This window comes from Entelurus aequoreus, linkage group LG09, assembly GCF_033978785.1.
Source record: "Entelurus aequoreus isolate RoL-2023_Sb linkage group LG09, RoL_Eaeq_v1.1, whole genome shotgun sequence".
NCBI classification, from domain to species: Eukaryota; Metazoa; Chordata; class Actinopteri; order Syngnathiformes; family Syngnathidae; genus Entelurus; species Entelurus aequoreus.
In genome coordinates this window covers 75,684,482-75,709,481 of record NC_084739.1, presented here as the reverse complement: position 1 = coordinate 75,709,481, position 25,000 = coordinate 75,684,482, and the positions used below count along the sequence as shown (strand labels likewise).

The following is a 25,000-nucleotide window of genomic DNA, read 5'->3' as shown; positions in this document are numbered from 1 at the left end:
GGGGAATCATAATACAGGTACTGAGAAAACTAAATAAAATAACAAAAAATACAAATAAAAACAAAAAGGGACAAGCAGTAGAAAATGGATGAATGGATTGAAAAAATAAAATAAATAAGATAAGAATAACCCCCATGTCCTACATTTGAGTCACAGTGGGTAGCAATGTACTGCCTTCCTCTTCACCACAAGAGAATCACACAAACTCGTTAGTGTGATTTAGTTTTACAGACACCGTTATACACACCTAGTTATACACACCTAGTTATACACACCTAGTTATACAGACAGTTATACACACCTAGTTATACACACCTAGTTATACAGACAGTATACAGACACAGTTATACACACCTAGTTATACACACCTAGTTATACAGACAGTTATACAGACACAGTTATACACACCTAGTTATACACACCTAGTTATACAGACAGTTATACACACCTAGTTATACACACCTAGTTATACAGACAGTATACAGACACAGTTATACACACCTAGTTATACACACCTAGTTATACAGACAGTTATACAGACACAGTTATACACACCTAGTTATATACACCTAGTTATACACACCTAGTTATACACACCTAGTTATACACACCTAGTTATACAGACACAGTTATACACACCTAGTTATATACACCTAGTTATACACACCTAGTTATACAGACAGTATACAGACACAGTTATACAGACACAGTTGTACACACCTAGTTATACACACCTAGTTATACAGACAGTTATACACACCTAGTTATACACACCTAGTTATACAGATAGTTATACAGACACAGTTATACACACCTAGTTATATACACCTAGTTATACACACCTAGTTATACAGACAGTTATACAGACACAGTTATACACACCTAGTTATACAGACAGTTATACAGACACAGTTATACACACCTAGTTATATACACCTAGTTATACAGACCTAGTTATACACACCTAGTTATACAGACAGTTATACAGACACAGTTATACAGACCTAGTTATATACACATAGTTATACAGACAGTTATACAGACAGTTATACAGACCTAGTTATACAGACCTAGTTATACACACCTAGTTATACACACCTAGTTATACACACCTAGGTATACAGACCTAGTTATACAGACACAGTTATACAGACAGTTATACAGACACAGTTTTACAGACTTAGTTTTACAGACTTAGTTATACAGACACAGTTATACAGTTATACACACCTAGTTATACACACCTAGTTATACAGACAGTTATACACACCTAGTTATACACACCTAGTTATATACACCTAGTTATACACACCTAGTTATACACAGACAGTCATACAGACCTAGTTATACAGACACCGTTATATAGACACCGTTATACAGACACTGTTATACACACCTAGTTATACACACCTAGTTATACAGACAGTTATACAGACACAGTTATACACACCTAGTTATATACACCTAGTTATACACAGACAGTTATACAGACACAGTTATACAGACCTAGTTATACAGACACCGTTATATAGACACCGTTATACAGACACTGTTATACACACCTAGTTATACACACCTAGTTATACAGACAGTTATACAGAACTAGTTATACAGACACAGTTATACAGACAGTTATACAGACACAGTTTTACAGACTTAGTTATACAGACATAGTTATACAGACATAGTTACTACGCGGAAACATAAAGAAATCTTCAGCCTTCCTCAAAAGTGGTGCATTATCATCCTTTGTGTTCTCTTCTGTCCTTCTGTTAGTTTGATCACATGTCTGATCAGTTCCTGGGTGAGCATGAAGAAGCCCAGCCAGGTCTTCTCCTTTGGGTGAGTCCACCAACAACACATCATCTTGTTGTTGTTTTGATACACAATCAACAACACAAACTAACTGAGTCCACCAACAACACATCATCATGTTGTTGTTTTGACACACAATCAACAACACAAACTAACTGAGTCCGCCAACAACACATCATCTTGTTGTTGTTTTGACACACAATCAACAACACAAACTAACTGAGTCCACCAACAGCACATTGTATTGTTGTTGTTTTGACACACAATCAACAACACAAACTAACTGAGTCCACCAACAACACATCATATTGTTGTTGTTTTGACACACAATCAACAACACAAACTAACTGAGTCCACCAACAACACATCATATTGTTGGTTTGACACACAATCAACATGTGTAATGTGTGTGTGTTAATGTAATGTGTGTCTGTGTTGGTTTAATTTGTGTGTGTTAGTGTAAGGTGTGTTGGTGTGAAGTGTGTGTGTTGTGTAATGTGTGTGTGTGTTGGTTTAATTTGTGTGTGTTAGTGTAAGGTGTGTTGGTGTAAAGTGCGTGTGTTGTGTAATGTGTGTGTGTTAGTGTAATTTGTGTTGGTGTAAAGTGTGTGTGTTGTGTAATGTGTGTGTGTTAGTGTAACGTGTGTCTGTGTTGGTGTAATGTGTGTGTGTTAGTGTAATACGTGTCTGTGTTGGTATAATGTGTGTGTTTGTTAGTGTAATGTGTGTCTGTATTGGTGTAAAGTGTGTGTGTGTTAATGTAATGTGTGTCTGTGTTGGTTTAATTTGTGTAATGTGTGTGCGTGTTAGTGTAAAATGTGTGTCTGTGTTGGTGTAAGGTGTGTTGGTGTAAAGTGTGTGTGTGTTAGTGTAACGCGTGTCTGTGTTGGTGTAATGTGTGTGTGTTAGTTTAAGGTGTGTTTTTGTTAGTGTAATGTGTGTGTGTTGGTGTAATATGTGTCTGTGTTGGTATAATGTGTGTGTGTGTTAGTGTAATGTGTCTCTGTGTTGGTGTAATGTGTGTGTGTTAGTGTAAAGTGTGTTTGTGTTTGTGTAATGTGTGTGTGTTAGTGTAATGTGTGTGTGTTGATGTAATGTGTGTGTGTTAGTGTAAAGTGTGTTTGTGTTTGTGTAATGTGTGTGTGTTAGTGTAACATGTGTCTGTGTTGGTGTAATGTGTGTCTGTGTTGGTATAACGGGTGTGTGTTAGTGTAATGTGTGTCTGTGTTGGTTTGATTTGTGTAATGTGTGTGCGTGTTAGTGTAATACGTGTGTCTGTGTTAGTGTAAAGTGTGTGTGTTAGTGTAAGGTGTGTTGGTGTAAAGTGTGTGTGTTGTGTAATGTTTATGTGTTAGTATAACGTGTGTCTGTTGGTGTAATGTGTTAGTGTAAGATGTGTGTGTTAGTGTAATGTGTGTGTGTTAGTGTAATATGTGTCTGTGTTGGTATAATGTGTTTGTGTTTGTTAGTGTAATGTGTGTCTGTATTAGTGTACAGTGTGTGCGTGTTAATGTAATGTGTGTCTGTGTTGGTTTAATTTGTGTAATGTGTGTGCGTGTTAGTGTTAAATGTGTGTCTGTGTTGGTGTAAGGTGTGTTGGTGTAAAGTGTGTGTGTTGTGTAATGTGTGTGTGTGTTAGTGTAAGGTGTGTTGGTGTTGGTGGAAGGTGTGTTTGTGTTACTGTAATGTGTGTGTGTTGGTGTAATATGTGTCTGTGTTGGTATAATGTGTGTGTGTGTTAGTGTAATGTGTGTCTGTGTTAGTGTAATGTGTGTGTGTTAGTGTAAAGTGTGTTTGTGTTTGTGTAATGTGTGTGTTAGTGTAACATGTGTCTGTGTTGGTGTAATGTGTGTGTGTTAGTGTAAGGTGTGTGTGTGTTGGTGTAATGTGTTTGTGTTACTGTAATATGTGTCTGTGTTGGTATAATGTGTGTGCGTGTTAGTGTAGTGTGTGTCTGTATCAGTGTAAAGTGTGTGTGTGTGTGTTAATGTATTGTGTGTCTGTGTTGGTTTAATTCCTGTAATGCGTGTGCGTGTTAGTGTAATATATGTGTCTGTGTTGGTGTAAGGTGTGTTGGTGTAAAGTGTGTGTGTTGTGTAATGTGTGTGTGTGTTAGTGTAACGCGTGTCTGTGTTGGTGTAATGTGTGCGTGTGTTAGTGTAATGTGTGTCTGTGTTAGTGTAATGTGTGTGTGTTAGTGTAAAGTGTGTTTGTGTTTGTGTAATGTGTGTGTGTTAGTGTAACATGTGTCTGTGTTGGTGTAGTGTGTGTCTGTGTTGGTATAACGTGTGTGTGTTAGTGTAATGTGTGTTTGTGTTGGTGTAATGTGTGTGTGTGTTAGTGTAAGGTGTGTTTGTGTAATGTGTGTGTGGTAGTGTAACATGTGTCTGTGTTGGTGTGATGTGTGTCTGTGTTGGTATAACGTGTGTGTGTTAGTGTAATGTGTGTCTGTGTTGGTATAGTGTGTTAGTGTAAAGGGTGTCTGTGTTGGTGTAAAGTGTGTGTGTTGTGGAATGTGTGTGTGTTAGTGAAATGTGTCTGTGTCAGTGTAATATGTGTGTGTTGTTTAATGGGTGTGTGTTAGTGTAATGTGTGTCTGTGATAGTGTAATATGTATGTGTTGTTTAATTGGTGCGTGTGTGTTTCCATGTAACGTGTGTATGCGATGGTTTAATGTGTGTGTGTGTTGTTTGATAAGTGTTAGTGTAATGTTTGCAAGTGCGTGTGCATGTGTTGGTGTAAAAACATGTGTGTTAGTGTAATGTGTGTATGTGATGGTGTAACGTGTTTGTGTCATTAGAGTGTGTGTTTGCAGCTTACAGCTGAACTCTGACTTGGAGGTGAGGGAGAATGCTGATCAAATAGAAATCTGCTTTTCATCTTCAGTAGTTCCTGTGTGTGTGTGTGTGTGTGTGTGTGTGTGTGTGTGTGTGTGTGTGTGTGTGTGTGTGTGTGTGTGTGTGTGTGTGTGTGCGTGTGTGTCTGTTTGTGTGTGTGCGTGTGTGTGTGTGTACATTGATGTGTACACGTGTGTCCATAGGAGCATGTCATGATTGTTTGTTCTGCAATCAGAAGACTGTGAATGCCGTTAGAAAGCAGTTCACGTGTAAGGATGACCTACTGGTTTTGAAACTTTTTTAACACGATCAGCGTTTCTTCACGCCGCCACACGTCCAATGTCCGCCTCACTGCAACATGCTCGTGTTTAGCCAAGACAACCTCTTCTGTCCATGGACGACACGAGCTGTCATCAGTGGAGGGTCTGCCCTTGACCCAGCAACATGCTGCTGATCAGGCCAAACACGGGTCACTCTGTGTGTGTCTGTGCGTGCGCGCGTGTGTGTGTGTGTGCATGTGTTTGCGCGCGTGTCTGTGTGTGTGTGTAATCATGGACAACCTATTAACCGGGAAGTGTTGGTTAATCGGCTCTTTGTTTGGGTAAAAGCTTTGTATGATTATGTACACACACACACACACACACACACACACACACACACACACACACACACACACACACACACACACACACACACACACACACACACACACACACACACACACACAAACACACACACACACGTGGACATGTTGAAGGCAGCATACGAAGATGAATGTGAAACGATTAGTGTTATTATTATTATTATTAGCGATACTTCATAATCAGAGTTTAGTACACACATCAGTTTTCAGGTCACAGTCTAGTCTAGTCTAAGTCTAAATGATTTCACCGCAGAAAACTACTTTTTAGCGGGAGTTTGTTTGTTTGTTGCGTTCTTGTTGGCCTCGTAAAAACTTGTATTTCCCGCACTCGACTGACTGGTTGCTTCGGTTTCACACGCTGAAAAATGTTTGTTGCGCTGCTTCCTTTTTTAAAGAAAATTTTCAGCGTACAGTCACTTGTTGCCGCAAATCCAAACCACTGACAACACTTTTCTTTTCTTTGGAACAAACGTCTCGTTTGCGTTAGCATTAGCCATGTTGTGCTAGGTGTGTGAAACTCCGCTAGGGAAATAAGTAATTTTATAATAATTCATAAATTGTTTTAATTGTCTGCAACAAAAAACTCGAATTTATCAATAAAATCAATTTATTGCCCGGGCCTTTTTGTTAGTTGTTTATTTGCACAGTTTAGAAATAAATAAACAAAAAAAAAACCTCTGCAAAAATAGCAATGTAATAAAAGGAGACAAAAGTATTAATAGTATTTAATGCATGATAACACTAAGGTTAGCCTCTTTTAAAATGAAGAAGATTATACACATCAAAGATGGCCGTGTGCAATGTTTCTTGTCAGTACTGTGCCAGGATGCAGGCAAGTGGAACAGTAAGATAATAATAATAATAATAATAGATTTTATTTGTAAAAAGCACTTTACATTGAGTAAACAACCTCAAAGTGCTACAGTGTATTAAAAAATAAAAATAAAAAGATAATAAAAAATAAATTGAAATAAAAACTAGAACAGCCAAATAGCTAGAACTAGTATGCATATATCTAAAAAAAGGCTTTTTTAAAAAGAAGGGTTTTTAAGACGTTTTTAAAAGCATCCACAGTCTGTGGTGCCCTCAGGTGGTCAGGGAGAGCGTTCCACAGACTGGGAGCGGCGTAGCAGAAAAGTAAGAGTTACCAGATGGATTTTTATCCGTAGTAAAACATCTCGTAGCTCTTGTCAATCTTCACTGAACATTAGCGACACGCTGCTTTCGCCTCACGTGTCTTTGTTTACATAATCACAAGCAGGACACTTGAACCGCGGGACAAGGTTTTCAAGCTCCGGCCTCTCCTTGGCACTATCGCTAGCTCGTCTGTATTTTGTTTGCCGAGCAGACGCGTGACCGCATGCACACTTCCTGTCCGTCACCTTTCAAGCGTCGAAGGCTCTGAAGATGTCCCGTTACCAACTAGTTCTGACTATGGCAGTGGTTGAGTTCCGTCACGAGCAGGTTGTCGGGTTCAGAGTTCGGCCAAGTGAGACAACAGATGGACGGAGAGGTCACAGGGTCGCCAACAGTTACCAGCTATGTGTGTGTGTGTGTGTGTGTGTGTGTGTGTGTGTGTGTTCATAGAACGCTAGCAGAAGTTCAGTGGGCGGAGTCTGGTCCCACGTTTGACCGCGTGTCCCACTTTTGTCCAGGTTTGACAGACTGGAGGTTCTGGCCGTTTTTGCCTCCACTGTTCTGATCCAGCTGGGAGCCTTGTTCATCCTGAAGGAGAGGTGTGTACAGTATGTCTACACACACACACACATACACACACACACACACATGAAGAGATGGTTTGAAGTTGAAAAGCATCACATGTCACTCTGTCTTCCTTCATTAAAATTACAATTATTTCCTAGCGTGGCTGGCAGCAACAAAGACTATTTCCACAACAAAACAAAACATATCTCCAACTGTCTGCCTCCATTATTGCCCTCACACAGGGTGCACCAACACACACACACACACATACACACACACACACACGCACACACGACAGAACAATTGGACCCCATCCTCACTCCAACAAGCTGGTGTTTACTACAACTTAACCACAGCTTCCAGACAATACACCTCCAAACTTCCACCATTGCATGAGGCTTATCCCCACACCTTTATTTTGGTACTTTTCAAAATAAAGTGCGCCACGTCAAAATGTCATTATAGGTGGAATGCAATCATTTGACCTAGAGGCACTTACAGGTCTAAGCCCCATTAGACTGCTGTTTATTTACCTGACTCTGTGGAGGTTTAGGCTTATTTTGAAAGGTTTAGAGGCAAATATAAAAGCCATCATGAAATCATATTTTAAATGGGGTGGAGTGGATTAATAAACTCTTAAGAACAGTATTTAAAAAAAAGATTTAAGCCATCACCAAGAGGTTCCTGCGACGTCACTTCACTTGACACTTCACTTTATACTTATTACTTGTACATACAGTATATTACATTTATTACTTGTACATACAGTATATTACACTGATTACTTGTACATACAGTATATTACACTTATTACTTGTACATACAGTATATTATATTTACTACTTGTACATACAGTATATTATATTTACTACTTGTACATACAGTATATTACACTTATTACTTGTACAAATTCATTCAACATTTAAATAATTAAATATTGAAAGCACAATTACACCAATTCAAATATGAATTAATATATAAAATATATGAATATTAATTAAAATGTACATTAAATGACAACATTACAAAGTATTTTTCAATTGCAGTACAATATACACACAGTACTTTAGCTACACATACTCCAAGTGTATTTTGGACAGTATAGTTTTCACTTGCCAACTACTTCCCCGATTGAGTTTCCGGAAACAAACTCTTTGTGCTTTACGCGCTCAAGTTGTCTCTGAAACATTTAAGGGCAGATGGAGCGGCCATTTGTGTCGTAAATGAGTCTGTTTGTGTGTGTGCGTGTGTGTGTGTGTGTGTTTGTTTGTTTGTGTGTGAGTGTGTGTGTGGTGTCAGTGTGCATTGGTGTTAGTGTATTTCCTGTTGGTTCTCACCTTGTCTCCTTATATTCACCTCACATGTCTCAATCACTCCAATTCTTTCTCTCTCTCACACACACACACACACACACACACACACACACACACACACACACACACACACACACACACACACACACACACACACACACACACACACACACACACACACACACACACACACACACACCTGTTTGACACTATAACAAAAAGAAACATACAACTTTAAAGTGAACTTTTGGAAAAAAAGATTGACCGATTATTGGCACCGATATTTGGTATTTTGACCAATATTGTATCATATTTTTATAGCATAACGATATCAGCCAATACAATATATAAACATAAAATATTAGGTCTGTGAATCTGTGGGCATCACACGATTCGATTCAATTCTTGGGTGTAACGATTCGATTCAGAATCGATTCTCGATACAAAATCTTTACGGTACTTTTTTTTAATAACATTGGCTGCCAGTTCTATGATGAACTACATTCCTCCATAAAATAGATAAACACTTATGACCAATTTCTATATTCCAAAACTGGTTTTGTTTACAAAAATTCTACCCAAATAGAGATGTCGGATAATGGCTTTTTTGCGGATATCTGATATTCCGATATTGTCCAACTCTTAACTATCGATTCCGATATCAACCGATACCGATATATACAGTCGTGGAATTAACACATTATTATGCTTAATTTTGTTGTGATGCCCCGCTGGATGCATTAAACAATGTAACAAGGTTTTCCAAAATAAATCAACTCAAGTTATGGAAAAAAAGTGCCAACATGGCACTGCCATATTTATTATTGAAGTCACAAAGTGTATTATTTTTTTAACATGCCTCAAAACAGCAGCTTGGAATTTGGGACATGCTCTCCCTGAGAGAGCATGAGGAGGTTGAGGCGGCGGGGGGGAGGGGGGGGTATATTGTAGCGTCCCGTAAGAGTTAGTGCTGCAAGGGGTTCTGGGTATTTGTTCTGTTGTGTTACGGTGCGGATGTTCTCCCGATATGTGTTTGTCATTCTTGTTTGGTGTGGGTTCACAGTGTGGCGCATATTTGTAACAGTGTTAAAGTTGTTTATACGGTCACCCTCAGTGGGACCTGTATGGCAGTTGACCAAGTACATATGTGTGTGTAAAAGCCGCATATATTATGTGACTGGTCCGGCAAGCTGTTTGTATGGAGGAAAAGCGGACGTGACGACAGGTTGTAGAGGACGCTAAAGGCAGTGCCTTTAAGGCACGCCCCCAATAATGTTGTCCGGGGGGAAATCGGGAGAATGGTTGCCCCGGGAGATTTTCGGGAGGGGCACTGAAATTCAGGAGTCTCCCGGGAAAATCGGGAGGTTGGAACCTATACCGATAATTTCCGATATTACATTTTAAAGCATTTATCGGCCGAAATTATCGGACATCTTTAGTTTGGACCAATTTTATTTTTAAATAAAATGTTGATGCTCCTCTTACACGCCTAATAAAGGTGTTTGCTGCTAAATTAAACACAACATTCAACAATATGTCACTACTGGTCCCACCTTTCCTAAAAAAATATGTTAAAAAAACTACTTTAAGCCTTTTCCAGATGTTTACTGACACAAAATATTCACCTTTAAATAACTTTTACGGCAAATGAATATCGCTTATCGACCTGCTTGACTACTAATATAGTCTAGTCTAGTTAGTCTAATAATCAATGTTAATGGGCAATGTTGTGTTACTGTTTGAAGTTGCCTTGCTACAATCTACACGTTGTTGACTGTGTGTGTGTGTTTCAGCGTGGAGCGCTTCATGGAGCAGCCTGAGGTCCATACGTGAGTATTTGTGACACATTCCCTTTCATTGTGACACACACACTGGCAGCTGTTGACAAAAGCAAAGCTCTCCAGGGATGCGACCAATCCCACATCGCACAAGTTTATTTGTTGTTCTCATCAGACGAGGTTGAAGAAACGCTAAGTCGGCAGACTTAACAGGGGAAAAAAGGGAGTTAAAAGAGAGTGAAGGATTAAAGAGTTGCAACAATTGTGTACGTGAGGACGACTGATAAAACTGCCCACTTGGCTCCACTAATCACGCGGGACAATCCATTTAGGAGCCCAAACATTGGTCCAAACAATCAGCGGGAGGCAAAGGGCCGCCCGACACTGAGCCACTGACTGGACACACACACACACACACCAATCAGAAGAGATTAGCGACAAGCAGCGAGGGAGAAGGTATGTGTCTGCGGCCCGACACCTGTCCGTCTCTCATGGCGTCCACCCGGGGAGGGCGGCGGGCAGTGGGGGGTGTAATCTCGTCACAGGAGACAGGTTTAAGGCTCGCCCGGTTTCATCTGCCCAAAGCCCTCACTAATCCCTCTTATTGTGGGGAGAGCCGCAAACCGCACTCCAACAACGACAACCGAGCCGCTCTCCACCGCACACACACAATTCGGCGCCAAGTTGTCCGTGTTGGGGCTTCGCTACACGACACCAAGACTTGTGGTGACGGTCGCTCATGAAGAATACAAACAATGTGGTCCTCAGCCCCTGCAGGCTGACAGGTTCACACACAAATTGGTTTCAATGACATCCATTTGTCTTCCGGGTATCTTATTTTGAAAGAACCCCCACTTCCGCCCGTGCGTCGCACTCTCGCACTTGATGGAGCCTCCTACATCATTGTGTGCTACTACGTTAAGTTGCAGGTAGACAAGGACAGGTGTTCCACTGATTCTGTGTTATGGTGAGTTTATTGCAACAATACTGTAGTAATACGTAGCATAATACTGTAGTAATACGTAGGATAATACTGTAGTAATATGTAGGATAATACTGTAGTAATACGTAGGATAATACTGTAGTAATACGTAGGATAATACTGTAGTAATATGTAGGATAATACTGTAGTAATACGTAGGATAATACTGTAGTAATACGTAGGATAATACTGTAGTAATATGTACGATAATACTGTAGTAATACGTAGGATAACACTGTAGTAATACGTAGGATAATACTGTAGTAACAAGTAGGATAATACTGTAGTAACAGGTATGATAATAGTGTAGTAACAACTAGGAAAGTACTGTAGTAATTGGTAGGATAATACTGTAGTAATTTGTAGGATAACACTGCAGTAACAGGTATGATAATAGTGTAGTAACAACTAGGATAATACTGTAGTAATACGTAGAATAATACTGTAGTAACAATTAGTATAATACTGTAGTAACAGCTATGATAATACTGTAGTAATACGTAGGATAATACTGTAGTAACAACTAGGATAATACTGTAGTAACAACTATGATAATACTGTAGTAACAACTATGATAATACTGTAGTAATACGTAGGATAATACTGTAGTAACAACTAGGATAATACTGTAGTAACAACTATGATAATCCTGTAGTAATACGTAGGATAATACTGTAGTAACAACTAGGATAATACTGTAGTAACAACTGTGATAATACTGTAGTAATACATAGGATAATACTGTAGTAACAACTAGGATAATACTGTAGTAACAACTGTGATAATACTGTAGTAATACGTAGGATAATACTGTAGTAACAACTAGGATAATACTGTAGTAACAACTGTGATAATACTGTAGTAATACATAGGATAATACTGTAGTAACAACTAGGATAATACTGTAGTAACAACTGTGATAATACTGTAGTAATACGTAGGATAATACTGTAGTAACAACTAGGATAATACTGTAGTAACAACTGTGATAATACTGTAGTAATACATAGGATAATACTGTAGTAACAACTAGGATAATACTGTAGTAACAACTGTGATAATACTGTAGTAATACGTAGGATAATACTGTAGTAACAACTAGGATAATACGTAGAATAATACTGCAGTAACAAGTACAAACCCCAAAACCAGTGGTTGTGTAAATGGTAAATAAAAACAGAATACAATGATTTGCTAATCCTTTTGAACTTATATTGAATTGAATAGACTGCAAAGACAAGATATTTAATGTTCGAACTGGAAAACGTTATTTTTTGCAAATATTAGCTCATTTGGAATTTGATGCCTGCAACATGTTTCAAAAAAGCTGGGACAAGTGGCAAAAAAGACTGAGAAAGTTGAGGAATGCTCATCAAACACTTATTTGGAGCATCCCACAGGTGAACAGGCTAATCGGGAACACGTTTCAAAATGCGCTAGCTGGATGCTAATTTACGTTGAATATGCAATGAACATGCTATTAGTTAGTATTAGTGATTTTACATGGCAATTTCAACACCTCCAGACGTTCATGAAAACTAAGAAGCAGACTTTAGGTGTGAGGAGGGTTGGAATGATTGACTGAGTGGAAGTTCCCCTCAATGGAGGATCTTTGATGGAGGAGGAGCCTAAACGTCATCTTGTTGTTGTTTTGTCTGCAGAGGTCGCCTGCTGGTGGGCACGTTTGTGGCGCTCTTCTTCAACCTGCTCACTCTCATGTCAGTGCGCAACAAACCCTTCGTCTGCGTGTCCCAAGGTACCACACGCGTGTGTGTGCGTGTGTGTGTGTGTGTGTGATAATCCTCACTCTCTCAGGGGTGGCACAACAATTTTGCTTTTGTTCTATTGGATTATCATAGTCAATTGTCATGTCACCCTTGAGTCAAAGGTTAGACCCTCCTCTTTAAAGTACCAGTAGAGTGGAAAAACAATGAAGCCATTGTCATATCTCTCTGATTTATGACACCAAAGGTTGCGAATAAATAAATATTATCAAAATAGTTTCAATCTCACGGAGATTCCTGAGCCATTTTGAAAGATAATGAGGAAGCCAGTGACGTAGAAGGAACCACAGATCCCTTCCCCATCAACAACAATGCTAATCAAGCAGACTTGGTGAAAGCCAACAACGATTACTTTGGGAAAATGTATGATCCAGAACCTTATATTTTTGAGCCCGAGCACAAAGAGGATGAGCAATAAGTTTTAGAAGCTGAGTCTAGGTATTATGTGACGCTATAGCATTAGCGTCATTGCTAGGTGCTAAACATACAAACTAACCATAATAAAACAAACACTCACTGTAATATTTCCACTCTCGCTGGGATGCCGACTGACGGGACGCTCACATAATTCCGTTTGGATGAAGATTCAATTGCATTTCTTACGAAGCGTTAAAAAAAAAGCTGCCGCGACTAGCATCTTTTTGGCGTCTTGGGGGATGTGAAAGTGGAGCAGCCTGTCGGCCCACTTTATCAACTAGCAGGTGAGAGATGCATGAATTTTAATTTAGAATGTACTTTTAGCAAGTTTGAGACCAAGCAGAAGCAGCCACTGCCTTACAGTGTGTCAACAATAGCAACGTAAGCTAGAATTAGCTCACTGCTATCAATGCGGCGCTAATATAGTCCGTCTGCGTTAGCACTTATGATAACAATATCACTCATTTTCAGGTCACGACATGTAAATGGAGTATTGTTGGCGCTTTTTAGGGAGTATAATAAGTGGACCCTCCATCTGTTAACTCAATTGTTAGATATTGTATTTACAATTTAGAATGCATAACAAAATAAAAGCATATGTGTTCTTGTCTTATATACGTATTGTGAATAATAAACAGCACGTCTCTTTACAATGGTAGCATATTTCCAGTATGACTGCTCTAATAATATGATCAGAGTGCACAAGTGTTCCTACAGTGACGTAGAATGTACGGAAATTACAGAAGGTGTGCAGAGTGGAATATTCAAAATGGCATTTTGTGATAGACGGTTGGAGAGGTTGCCCTCCTGTGGGTTTTCCTGACACAAAGATTCTTCTTGTGAGCCCGGCAGTCTGAGGTAACAGTCTTTTATTTTTATGCAGGGATTGCTTTACAGCAATATATTTTGGGACTTTTCGGTCCAGCGTGTCTCAGTCCGTGTGTCTTTCTCGGGCTCCAACTCCCCCCCACCCCCCGGGTTTCGTCCCGGCTGCTGCTAATAAAGGCGACAGGTGATTAGATAACAAGGCTCTTCTCACCTGTTGCTGTCTTCGAGGCCGGTCCTTGCACACCCCGTTCCGCGGCAGGCCCGCAGGCCACGCCCCCCCTCCACAAAGGTATTTTCACATACTTTGTGGATTGTAAATACAATTGATATGGTTTAATGGACACAATGAAACACAATTAAGATACAAAGTCAACTTGTTTTTACACTTTACTGATACTTGAAGAGGTGATTTGGCTCCTTTCCTACTACCTTATCTCCTTCTCCTCAGTCCCTCTTTCCTTCCTTCCTTCTGTGCCTCCATTGAAGACCATCATCTTGATTGAAGCAATGTGTCCTTCTCCTCCTTCCTCTTACCTTTCCTTTACCTTCCATTCTTCCTCTGATCCACATTTCTCCTTCCTCACTACAAACACTGTACCAATGAATGAGGTCAGTGTGTGTGTGTGTGTGTGTGTGTGTGTGTGTGTGTGTGTGTGTGTGTGTGTGTGTGTGTGTGTGTGTGTGTCTCAGCTGTCTACTGCGTTGTGAGCAGTCTCAACATCACTTAACATCTGACATTTTTGGATGGGAGGGGCATGACACTACACAAACACACACACACATGCACTTAACTTTGCTGAAACACACATTATCTCTCACTCATTGCACACACACATACACACACTCTCTCTCCCTCTCTCTCTCTTGCGCTCTCTCTGATGGAGCGAGACTAAAAGTGTGTTATGCAACAATGTTCCAGACAGTGGAGATGTTTTGTGCCGGGGGGGGCGGCGGTCGCCGGTGGGGGTCGGGGGCTGGGGTTGTAGTGGTGTGTGGCATGGGGGATGGGGGGGGGGGGGCGAGCAGAGGGACGTGCCGACACACGCCGATGGTGCGCTCTCCTCATTCACACACATCATAAATAAGTCAGTCCATTAAAATGTTTGTTTTTGCTTACTCACAGCAGCAAAACAAACAGAGCGAGGACACACACACACACACACACACACACACACACACTGTGAGCAGGATGGGACGTGATGGCAGCGTGACCTGACGCTGAGCCTGCGGGACTCCTAGCGTCGTCAAAGATTAAAGGAGCGGCGACTCAGCCTCCCCGTAGCACCACTAATGATTTTTTTAAAGCGCGCTGGCTGATCTTTTCACTCCTGTCTGCTAACTTTTATACACTTTTATTTGAAAGATGATCGGATTTTCCGGACTGTAGATTGCACCGGTATACAAGCTGCACCCACTAAATTTTAGAAGAAGAAAATATTTCCATATATTAGCCGCACCGGACTATAATTCGCAGATATATAAATTGTGAAATTAGTTATTTACACATAAATATTTATTTACATACCTTAATTGTTTCCAAACATGGCAGTAAAACGGCCGTTCAAACAAAACAGAAGTCATGGTCATGGGCCCACTAGCTGCGCAAGCTTGCTCTCCAATCGGCTGAACAGACTCAATAACTCCACGGTGACGTTTTGCTGAATTTACTGAGGAATTTGTGAAACTGAAACAATACAAAAAGCATGCCATTGTAAGTTAATAATTAGGGATGTCCGATAATATCGGACTGCCGGTATTATCGGCCGATAAATGCTTTAAGATGTAATATCGGAAATTATTGGTATCGGTTTCAAAATTATCGGTATCGGTTTCAAAAAGTAAAATTTAAGACTTTTTCAAAACGCCGCTGTGTACACGGACGTAGGGAGAAGTACAGAGCGCCAATAAACCTTAAAGGCACTGCCTTTGCGTGCCGGCCCAGTCACATAATATCTACGGCTTTTCACACACACAAGTGAATGCAACGCATACTTGGTCAACAGCCATACAGGTCACACTGAGGGTGGCCGTATAAACAACTTTAACACTGTTAAAAATATGCGCCACACTGTGAACCCACACCAAACAAGAATGACAAACACATTTCGGGAGAATATCCGCACCGTAACACAACATAAACACAACAGAACAAATACCCAGAACGCCTTGCAGCACTAACTCTTCCGGGACGCTACAATATACACCCCCTAAACCCCGCCATCCCCAACCCCGCCCACCTAAACCTCATGTCCCAAATTCCAAGCTGCTGTTTTGAGGCATGTTAAAAAAAAATAACGCACTTTGTGACTTCAATAATAAATATGGCAGTGCCATGTTGGCATTTTTTTCCATAACTTGAGTTGATTTATTTTGCAAAACCTTGTTACATTGTTTAATGCATCCAGCGGGGGGCATCACAACAAAATTAGGCATAATAATGTGTTAATTTCACGACTGTACATATCGGTATCGGTTGATATCGGAATCGGTAATTAAGAGTTGGACAATATCGGATATCGGCAAAAAAGCCATTATCGGACATCTCTATTAATAATACTAACGCAGACACTCCTACACGTGTTAGCATGTTAGCTAATGCTAACGAGGCATGCTTGATTACATTACGATAGCACGTACAAATGTGCATGAAAACCCTCCTACAGACATCACACACGGGACGCTTTAGTAGTAAGAATTGGCGTGGCGAAGTTGGTAGAGTGGCTGTGCCAGCAATCGGAAGGTTGCTGGTTACTGGGGTTCAATCCCCACCTTCTACCATCCTAGTCACGTCCGTTGTGTCCTTGGGCAAGACACTTCACCCTTGCTCCTGATGGCTGCTGGTTAGCGCCTTGCATGGCAGCTCCCGCCATCAGTGTGTGAATGTGTGTGTGAATGGGTGAATGTGGAAATACTGTCAAAGCGCTTTGAGTACCTTGAAGGTAGAAAAGCGCTATACAAGTATAACCCATTTATCATTTTAGTTACATTGTAAAACGTACAAACGTTGCTTGGAGTGATGGAGGAAGAATCCCTACGAGTAGAAACGCTATGGACAGCCAGCGGCGCTTCTTTCAACTGAAAGCACTAAACAGAAGAAAATATTTTCGACGTTCACCCAGCAGCACCTGCAGTGAGCGTGTCCAAAAGATGGCGCCACAGCACGCATAATAACGCATCGTTTCAGTGTCGCTGCATGTGTTTTATGAACGCTCGGCTGGTAGAGTGGCCTGGCCAGCAATTTGAGTGCTCCAGGTTCGATCCCGCGTCCGCCATCCTCGTCACTGCCGTTGTGTCCTTGGGCAAGACACTTTTACCCACCTGCTCCCAGTGCCACTGGTTTAAATGTATCTTAAAGATGTAGATAATGAGTTTCACTATGTAAAGCGCTTTGAGTCTCCAGAGAAAAGCGCTATATAAATAGAATTCACTTTACATCACTATAATTCACACACACACCATCATCAGTGTCATCATTTGGGAATGTTTTGTGTGTTTTACAGCGGCCAGCAGCAGTTGGCTTCAGGAACACGTAGCAGATATGAGCAGAAGGTAAATATCTCATCATCGTCATCATCATCAGGAAGTCTTCACCTGCACTAATATGATTAACTCACTAACTAACTTATTAACTAACTTCACTGTGGAGGATCATCTTTTCTTAAAAGACTGTCTTCCATCACTTGAGTTCAAGGGGCAAAGTTCAACACACATGATACCTGAAAGGTCTCTGTTGGCATCACACACTGGACAAATTATGTCTCTGGTCAACATGTCATTAGTCAACATGTCACTAGTGGGCATGTCATTAATGAACACTTCAGCAGTAAATGTAATTAGTTAACATGTCAGTGGTGAACATGACAGTGGTGAACATGTCTTTACTGAGCGTGTAATTAGTAAACGTGTTGTTGGTGAACATGTCGCAACTGAATGTGCCATTTAATGACATTCATTAACATGTTTATGAATGACATGTTTATGAATGACATGTTTATGATTGACATGTTTAGTAATGACATGTTTATGAATTACATGTTTAGTAATGACATGTTCATGAGTCACATGATTAGTAATGACATGTTTATGAATGACATGTTAATGAGTGACATTTTTAGTAATGACATGTTCATAAATGACATGTTTAGTAATAAAATGTTTATTAATGACATGTTCATGAGTAAAATGTTTATTAATGACATGTTCATGAGTAAAATGTTTAGTAATGACATGTTCATGAATGTCATTCGTGAATGACATATTTATGAATGACTTGTTTAGTAATGACATGTTTATGAATGACATGTTAAGTAATGACATGTTCATGAGTGACATGATTAGTAATGACATGTTTATGAATGACATGTTCATGAGTGACATGTTTAGTAATGACATCTTCATGAATGACATGTTTAGTAATAAAATGTTTATTAATGACATGTTCATGAGTGAAATGTTTAGTAAGGACATGTTCATGAATGACATATTCATGAATAACATGTTTATGATTGACATGTTTAGTAATGATATGTTTATGACTGACATGTTAAGTAATGACATGTTCATGAGTGACATGATTAGTAATGACATGTTTATGAATGACATGTTCATGAGTGACATGTTTAGTAATGACATGTTTAATAATGACATGTTAAGTAATGACATGTTCACGAGTGACATGATTAGTAATGACATGTTTATGAATGAACATGAGTGACATGTTTAGTAATGACATGTTCATGAATGACATGTTTAGTAATAAAATGTTTATTAATGACATGTTCATGAATGAAATGTTTAGTAATGACATGTTCATGAATGACATATTAATGAATAACATGTTTATGATTGACATGTTTATGAATGACATGTTAAGTAATGACATGTTCATGAGTGACATGATTAGTAATGACATGTTTATGAATTACATGTTCATGAGTGACATGTTTAGTAATGACATGTTTAGTAATGACATGTTAAGTAATGACATGTTAAGTAATGACATGTTCATGAGTGACATGATTAGTAATGACATGTTTATGAATGACATGTTCATGAGTGACATGTTTAGTAATGACATGTTCATGAATGACATGTTTAGTAATAAAATGTTTATTAATGACATGTTCATGAGTGAAATGTTTAGTAATGACATGTTCATGAATGACATATTCATGAATAACATGTTTATGATTGACATGTTTAGTAATGACATGTTTATGAATGACATGTTAAGTAATGACATGTTCATGAGTGACATGATTAGTAATGACATGTTTATGAATTACATGTTCATGAGTGACATGTTTAGTAATGACATGTTCATGAATGACATGTTTAGTAATAAAATGTTTATTAATGACATGTTCATGAATGACATATTCATGAATAGCATGTTTATGATTGACATGTTTAGTAATGACATGTTTATGAATGACATGTTTAGTAATGACATGTTTATGTATTTCATGTTTTATTAATGACATGTTCATGAGGGACAGGTTTAGTAATGACATGTTCATGAATGACATGTTTATTAATGACATGTTCATGAGTGAAATGTTTAGTAATGACATGTTTATTAATGACATGTTCATGAGTGACATGTTTAGTAATGACATGTTCATGATTGACATGTTCATGAGTGACATGTTTAGTAATGACATGTTCATGAATGACACGTTTATGAATGACATGTTTAGTAATGACATGTTCATGAATGACACGTTTAGTAATGACATATTTAGTAATGACATGTTCATGAATGACACGTTTATGAATGACATGTTTAGTAATGACATGTTCATGAATGACACGTTTAGTAATTACATGTTTAGTAATGACATGTTCATGAATAACACGTTTATGAATGACATGTTTAGTAATGACATGTTCATGAATGACACGTTTAGTAATGACATGTTTAGTAATGACATGTTCATGAGTGACATGTTTAGTAATGACATGTTTATTAATGACATGTTCATGAGTGACATCTTTAGTAATAACATGATTATTAATGACATGTTTAGTAATGTTTATTAATGACATCTTTAGTAATGACATAATTATTAATGACATGTTTAGTAAATACATGTTTATTAATGATGTGTTTATGAATGACATGTTCATGAGTGACAAGTTTATAAATGACATGTTTAGTAATGACATGTTAATGAGTGATGTGTTTAGTAGTGACATGTTTAGTATTGACATGTTTATTAATGACATGTTCATGAGTGACATGTTTATTAATGACATGTTCATGAGTGACATGTTTATTAATGACATGTTCAGAGTGACATGTTTAATAATGACTTGTTTGTGAATGACATGTTTATTAGTGAACATGTCAGTGACAGCAATGGTCCTGATTGGCTGACAATATCAAAGTTTTTTTCTTCCTCAACACATTCTTCATCGTGTCTTATCTCATGTTGCAGACCTAACGCGCAGACGCGCCATGTCGTAATGTTACCTCTCGCTGTGTAAGCCCCCGTGGGTGCACTATGATACACACACACACGCACACACACACACACACACACACACACACACACACACACACACACACACACACACACACACACACACACACACACACACACACACACACACACAGGGTGAGCAATCCAGTTGGTGCAGCACAAGTGAGCTGTGATTGGCTGAGACGCCAAGTCAACAGGACACTCCAGCCTACTTTTTACTCTGTGTGCGCGTGTATGTGTATGTGTATGTACGTACGTGTGTGTATGTGCGAGTATTGTTCATTGCGCTGCAGGGACTCAAGAGGTCAAAAGGTTATCATAATGGGACTTGTGTGAGGTGAAGGTCATTAAGTAGCAGCTCACTAACAACCAAAGTCTGCACGTGCGTGTGCGTGTGTGTGAGACTGTCTGTGTCGTACTGTCTGACCCCCCCGTCACCTCCCCTGTGTGTGGCTGGGTTACATAAAAGTGTGTTTACTATGACATCATATCAGGATGTAAAACTCACATGGTATCTTTGTGCACTTATTTATGATAACCTAATATTATTATTGATAGTCGGCACATGATCATCTTCATTGTGTTTAGGTATTTTCCACTAATTACTAGTGACCCTGTGACCCTATGTGTGTGTGTGTGTGTGTGTTTGTGCAGTCTGTGCGGCGTCATTCCAGGTCTCAGCAGTGTGCTGCTGCCGCGCATGAATCCCTTTGTCCTCATCAACCTGGCGGGGGCGCTGTCGCTCTGCGTCACCTACATGCTCATCGAGATCAAGTAAGGCATCCCTCTGCCTTTGTGTTGCCATGGAAACCCTGCATGTTTTGATGGCAGAAGGTTGATGAGTGTGTGTTGTGTGTAGTAACTTCAACGCGGTGGACACGGCCTCAGCGGTCGCCATCGCGCTCATGACTTTTGGCACCATGTATCCCATGAGCGTCTACAGCGGGAAGGTGCTGCTGCAGGTAACACCTTTATACTTGTTGTACTCATCCATTTACCTGCTAACTTACTTATATATTTAAACACTTAGTCATTTACTTACTTACCTGCTTACTAAGCTATACAGTCGTGGTCAAACGTTTACATACACTTGTAAAGAACATAATGTCATGGCTGAGTTTCCAATCATTTCTACAACTCTTATTTTTTTGTGATAGAGTGATTGGAGCACAAACTTGTTGGTCACCCAAAACATTCATGAAGTTTGGTTCTTTTATGAATTTATTATGGGTCTACTGAAAATGTGACCAAATCTGCTGGGTCAAAAGTATACGTACAGCAACATACATGATCAATTTTGGTGATGTAGAAAAGTTACAATCAAATCAAATTAGCTTCATGTCATGGCCTCTTAACTTCATGTGAGTGATTACGATTGACGACACCTGTTGACTTTTCTGAGCCCATTTAAATAGGGCTCGTGTGATGCCGTCATTAGACTCGGTTACAAACGCGACAATGGGAAAGTCAAAGGAACTCGGCACAGGTCTGAAAAAACGAATTATTGACTTGGAACAAGTCAAGAAAGTCACTTTGGAGCCATTTTAAAGCAGCTTAAGGTCCCAAGAGCAACTGTGCAGATAATTGTAAGTATAAAGTACATGGCACAGTTTTGTCAGTGCCATGATCAGGAAGAAAACGCAATATATCACCTGCTGCTGAGAGAAAATTGGTCAGGATGATCAAGAGTCAACCGAGAACCACCAAAAAGCAGGTCTGCAATTAATTTGGAAGCTGCTGGAACACAGGTGTCCGTGTCCACAGTCAAGCATGTTTTGCATCGCCATGGACTGAGAGGCTACCATGCAAGAAGGAAGCCCTTGCTCCAGAAGCCACACCTTAAGGCTGGTCTAAAGTTTGCTGCTGATCTTATTGACAAAGATAAGACCTTCTGGAGGAAAGTTCTGTGGTCAGATGAAACAAAAATTTAGCACAGCAATATGTTTGGAGGAGAAAAGGTGAGGCCTTTAGATAGATAGATAGATAGATAGATAGATAGATAGATAGATAGATAGATAGATAGATAGATAGATAGATAGATGGATAGATAGGTCTTTATTGTCATTGCACAAGTACAACGAAACTTTGTTTTCAGCACAAACCCGTTCAAGATTAGACAAAACAGTGTACAGGGTTACAGAACATGAACGCTGATGGGTCGCCACAAGGCGCCCTGTAAAAGATGGGAAAAAGGTAAAACCCTGGGGAAGGATGAGTAAAAAAATACAATCCAGACTGGGCTCCTAAGGGGGCCCAGTCTGGAGTGGGAAAAAACCTCCATAGCAAAGCACATATACATACATATTACAACGTACATCCTGAGATATCTAGCAACAGAGGGAAAAAAGTGCGAGGTCATGATGGTAGGCCGCAGCTCTCAGGCTGACCATCCATTCATCAGCCCTATGGGATTAATCCCAGGAACACCATGCCTACCGTCAATAATGGTGGTGGTAGTATTATGCTTTGGGCCTGTTTTGCTGCCGATGGAACAATGAAAAAGGAGGATTACCTCCAAATTCTTCAGGACAACCTGAAATCATCAGCCCGGAGGTTGGGTCTTGCGCGCAGTTGGGTGTGCCAACAGGACAATGACCCCAAACACACGTCAAAAGTGGTAAAAGAATGGCTAAATCAGGCTAGAATTAAGGTTTTAGAATGGCCTTCCCAAAGTCCTGACTTAAACATGTGGACAATGCTGAAGAAACAAGTCCATGTCAGAAAACCAACAAATTTAGCTGAACTGCATCAATTTTGTCAAGAGGAGTGGTCAAAAATTCGACCAGAAGCTTGTGGATGGCTACCAAAAGCGCCTTATTGCAGTGAAACTTGCCAAGGGACATGTAAGCAAATATTAACATTGCTGTACGTATACTTTTGACCCAGCACATTTGCTCACATTTTCAGTAGACCCATAATAAACTCATAAAAGAACCAAACTTCATGAATGTTTTTTGTGACCAACAAGTATGTGCTCCAATCACTCTATCACAAAAAAATAAGAGTTGTAGAAATGATTGGAAACTCAAGACAGCCATGACATTATGTTCTTTACAAGTGTATGTAAACTTTTGACCACGACTGTATATACCTGCCTACATAGTGACATATTTACATCATGACTTGGTGACATATTTACTCATATACCTGCCTACGTAGTGACATATTTACTTATATACCTGCCTACATAGTGACATATTTACTTATATACCTGCCTATGTAGTGACATATTTACATCATGACTTAGTGACATATTTACTTATATACCTGCCTATGTAGTGACATATTTACATCATGACTTGATGACATATTTACTTATATACCTGCCTATGTAGTGTCATATTTACATCATGACTTAGTGACATATTTACTTATATACCTGCCTATGTAGTGACATATTTACATCATGACTTGGTGACATATTTACTTATATACCTGCCTATGTAGTGTCATATTTACATCATGACTTACTGACATATTTACTTATATACCTGCCTATGTAGTGACATATTTACATCATGACTTGGTGACATATTTACTTATATACCTGCCTATGTAGTGACATGTTTACATCATGACTTAGTGACATATTTACTTATATACCTGCCTATGTAGTGACATATTTACATCATGACTTTGTGACATATTTACTTATATACCTGCCTATGTAGTGACATATTTACATCATGACTTGATGACATATTTACTTATATACCTGCCTATGTAGTGTCATATTTACATCATGACTTAGTGACATATTTACTTATATACCTGCCTATGTAGTGACATATTTACATCATGACTTGGTGACATATTTACTTATATACCTGCCTATGTAGTGACATATTTACATCATGACTTAGTGACATATTTACTTATATACCTGCCTATGTAGTGTCATATTTACATCATGACTTGGTGACATATTTACTTATATACCTGCCTATGTAGTGACATATTTACATCATGACTTGGTGACATATTTACTTATATACCTGTCTATGTAGTGACATATTTACATCATGACTTGGTGACATATTTACTTATATACCTGCCTATGTAGTGACATATTTACATCATGACTTAGTGACATATTTACTTATATACCTGCCTATGTAGTGTCATATTTACATCATTACTTAGTGACATATTTACTTATATACCTGCCTATGTAGTGTCATATTTACATCATGACTTAGTGACATATTTACTTATATACCAGCCTATGTAGTGACATATTTACATCATTACTTAGTGACATATTTACTTATATACCTGCCTATGTAGTGACATATTTACTTATATACCTGCCTATGTAGTGACATATTTACATCATGACTTAGTGACATATTTACTTATACACCTGCCTATGTAGTGACATATTTACATCCTTACTTAGTGACATATTTACTTA

At 39.1% G+C, this 25,000-nt stretch overlaps 1 protein-coding gene across 1 annotated transcript in view; it reads left to right on the top strand.

Moving 5' to 3' along the window:
- Positions 1 to 25,000, top strand: part of slc30a6 (solute carrier family 30 member 6) — a 71,181-nt gene that overhangs the window by 41,020 nt on the left and 5,161 nt on the right. The window contains exons 6-12 of the mRNA XM_062059421.1: positions 1,777 to 1,842; positions 6,951 to 7,031; positions 10,106 to 10,141; positions 12,734 to 12,828; positions 17,602 to 17,650; positions 21,241 to 21,360; positions 21,446 to 21,548. Of these exons, the coding sequence (XP_061915405.1) occupies positions 1,777 to 1,842; positions 6,951 to 7,031; positions 10,106 to 10,141; positions 12,734 to 12,828; positions 17,602 to 17,650; positions 21,241 to 21,360; positions 21,446 to 21,548 (550 nt within the window). The remainder of the gene's footprint in view (positions 1 to 1,776; positions 1,843 to 6,950; positions 7,032 to 10,105; positions 10,142 to 12,733; positions 12,829 to 17,601; positions 17,651 to 21,240; positions 21,361 to 21,445; positions 21,549 to 25,000) is intronic.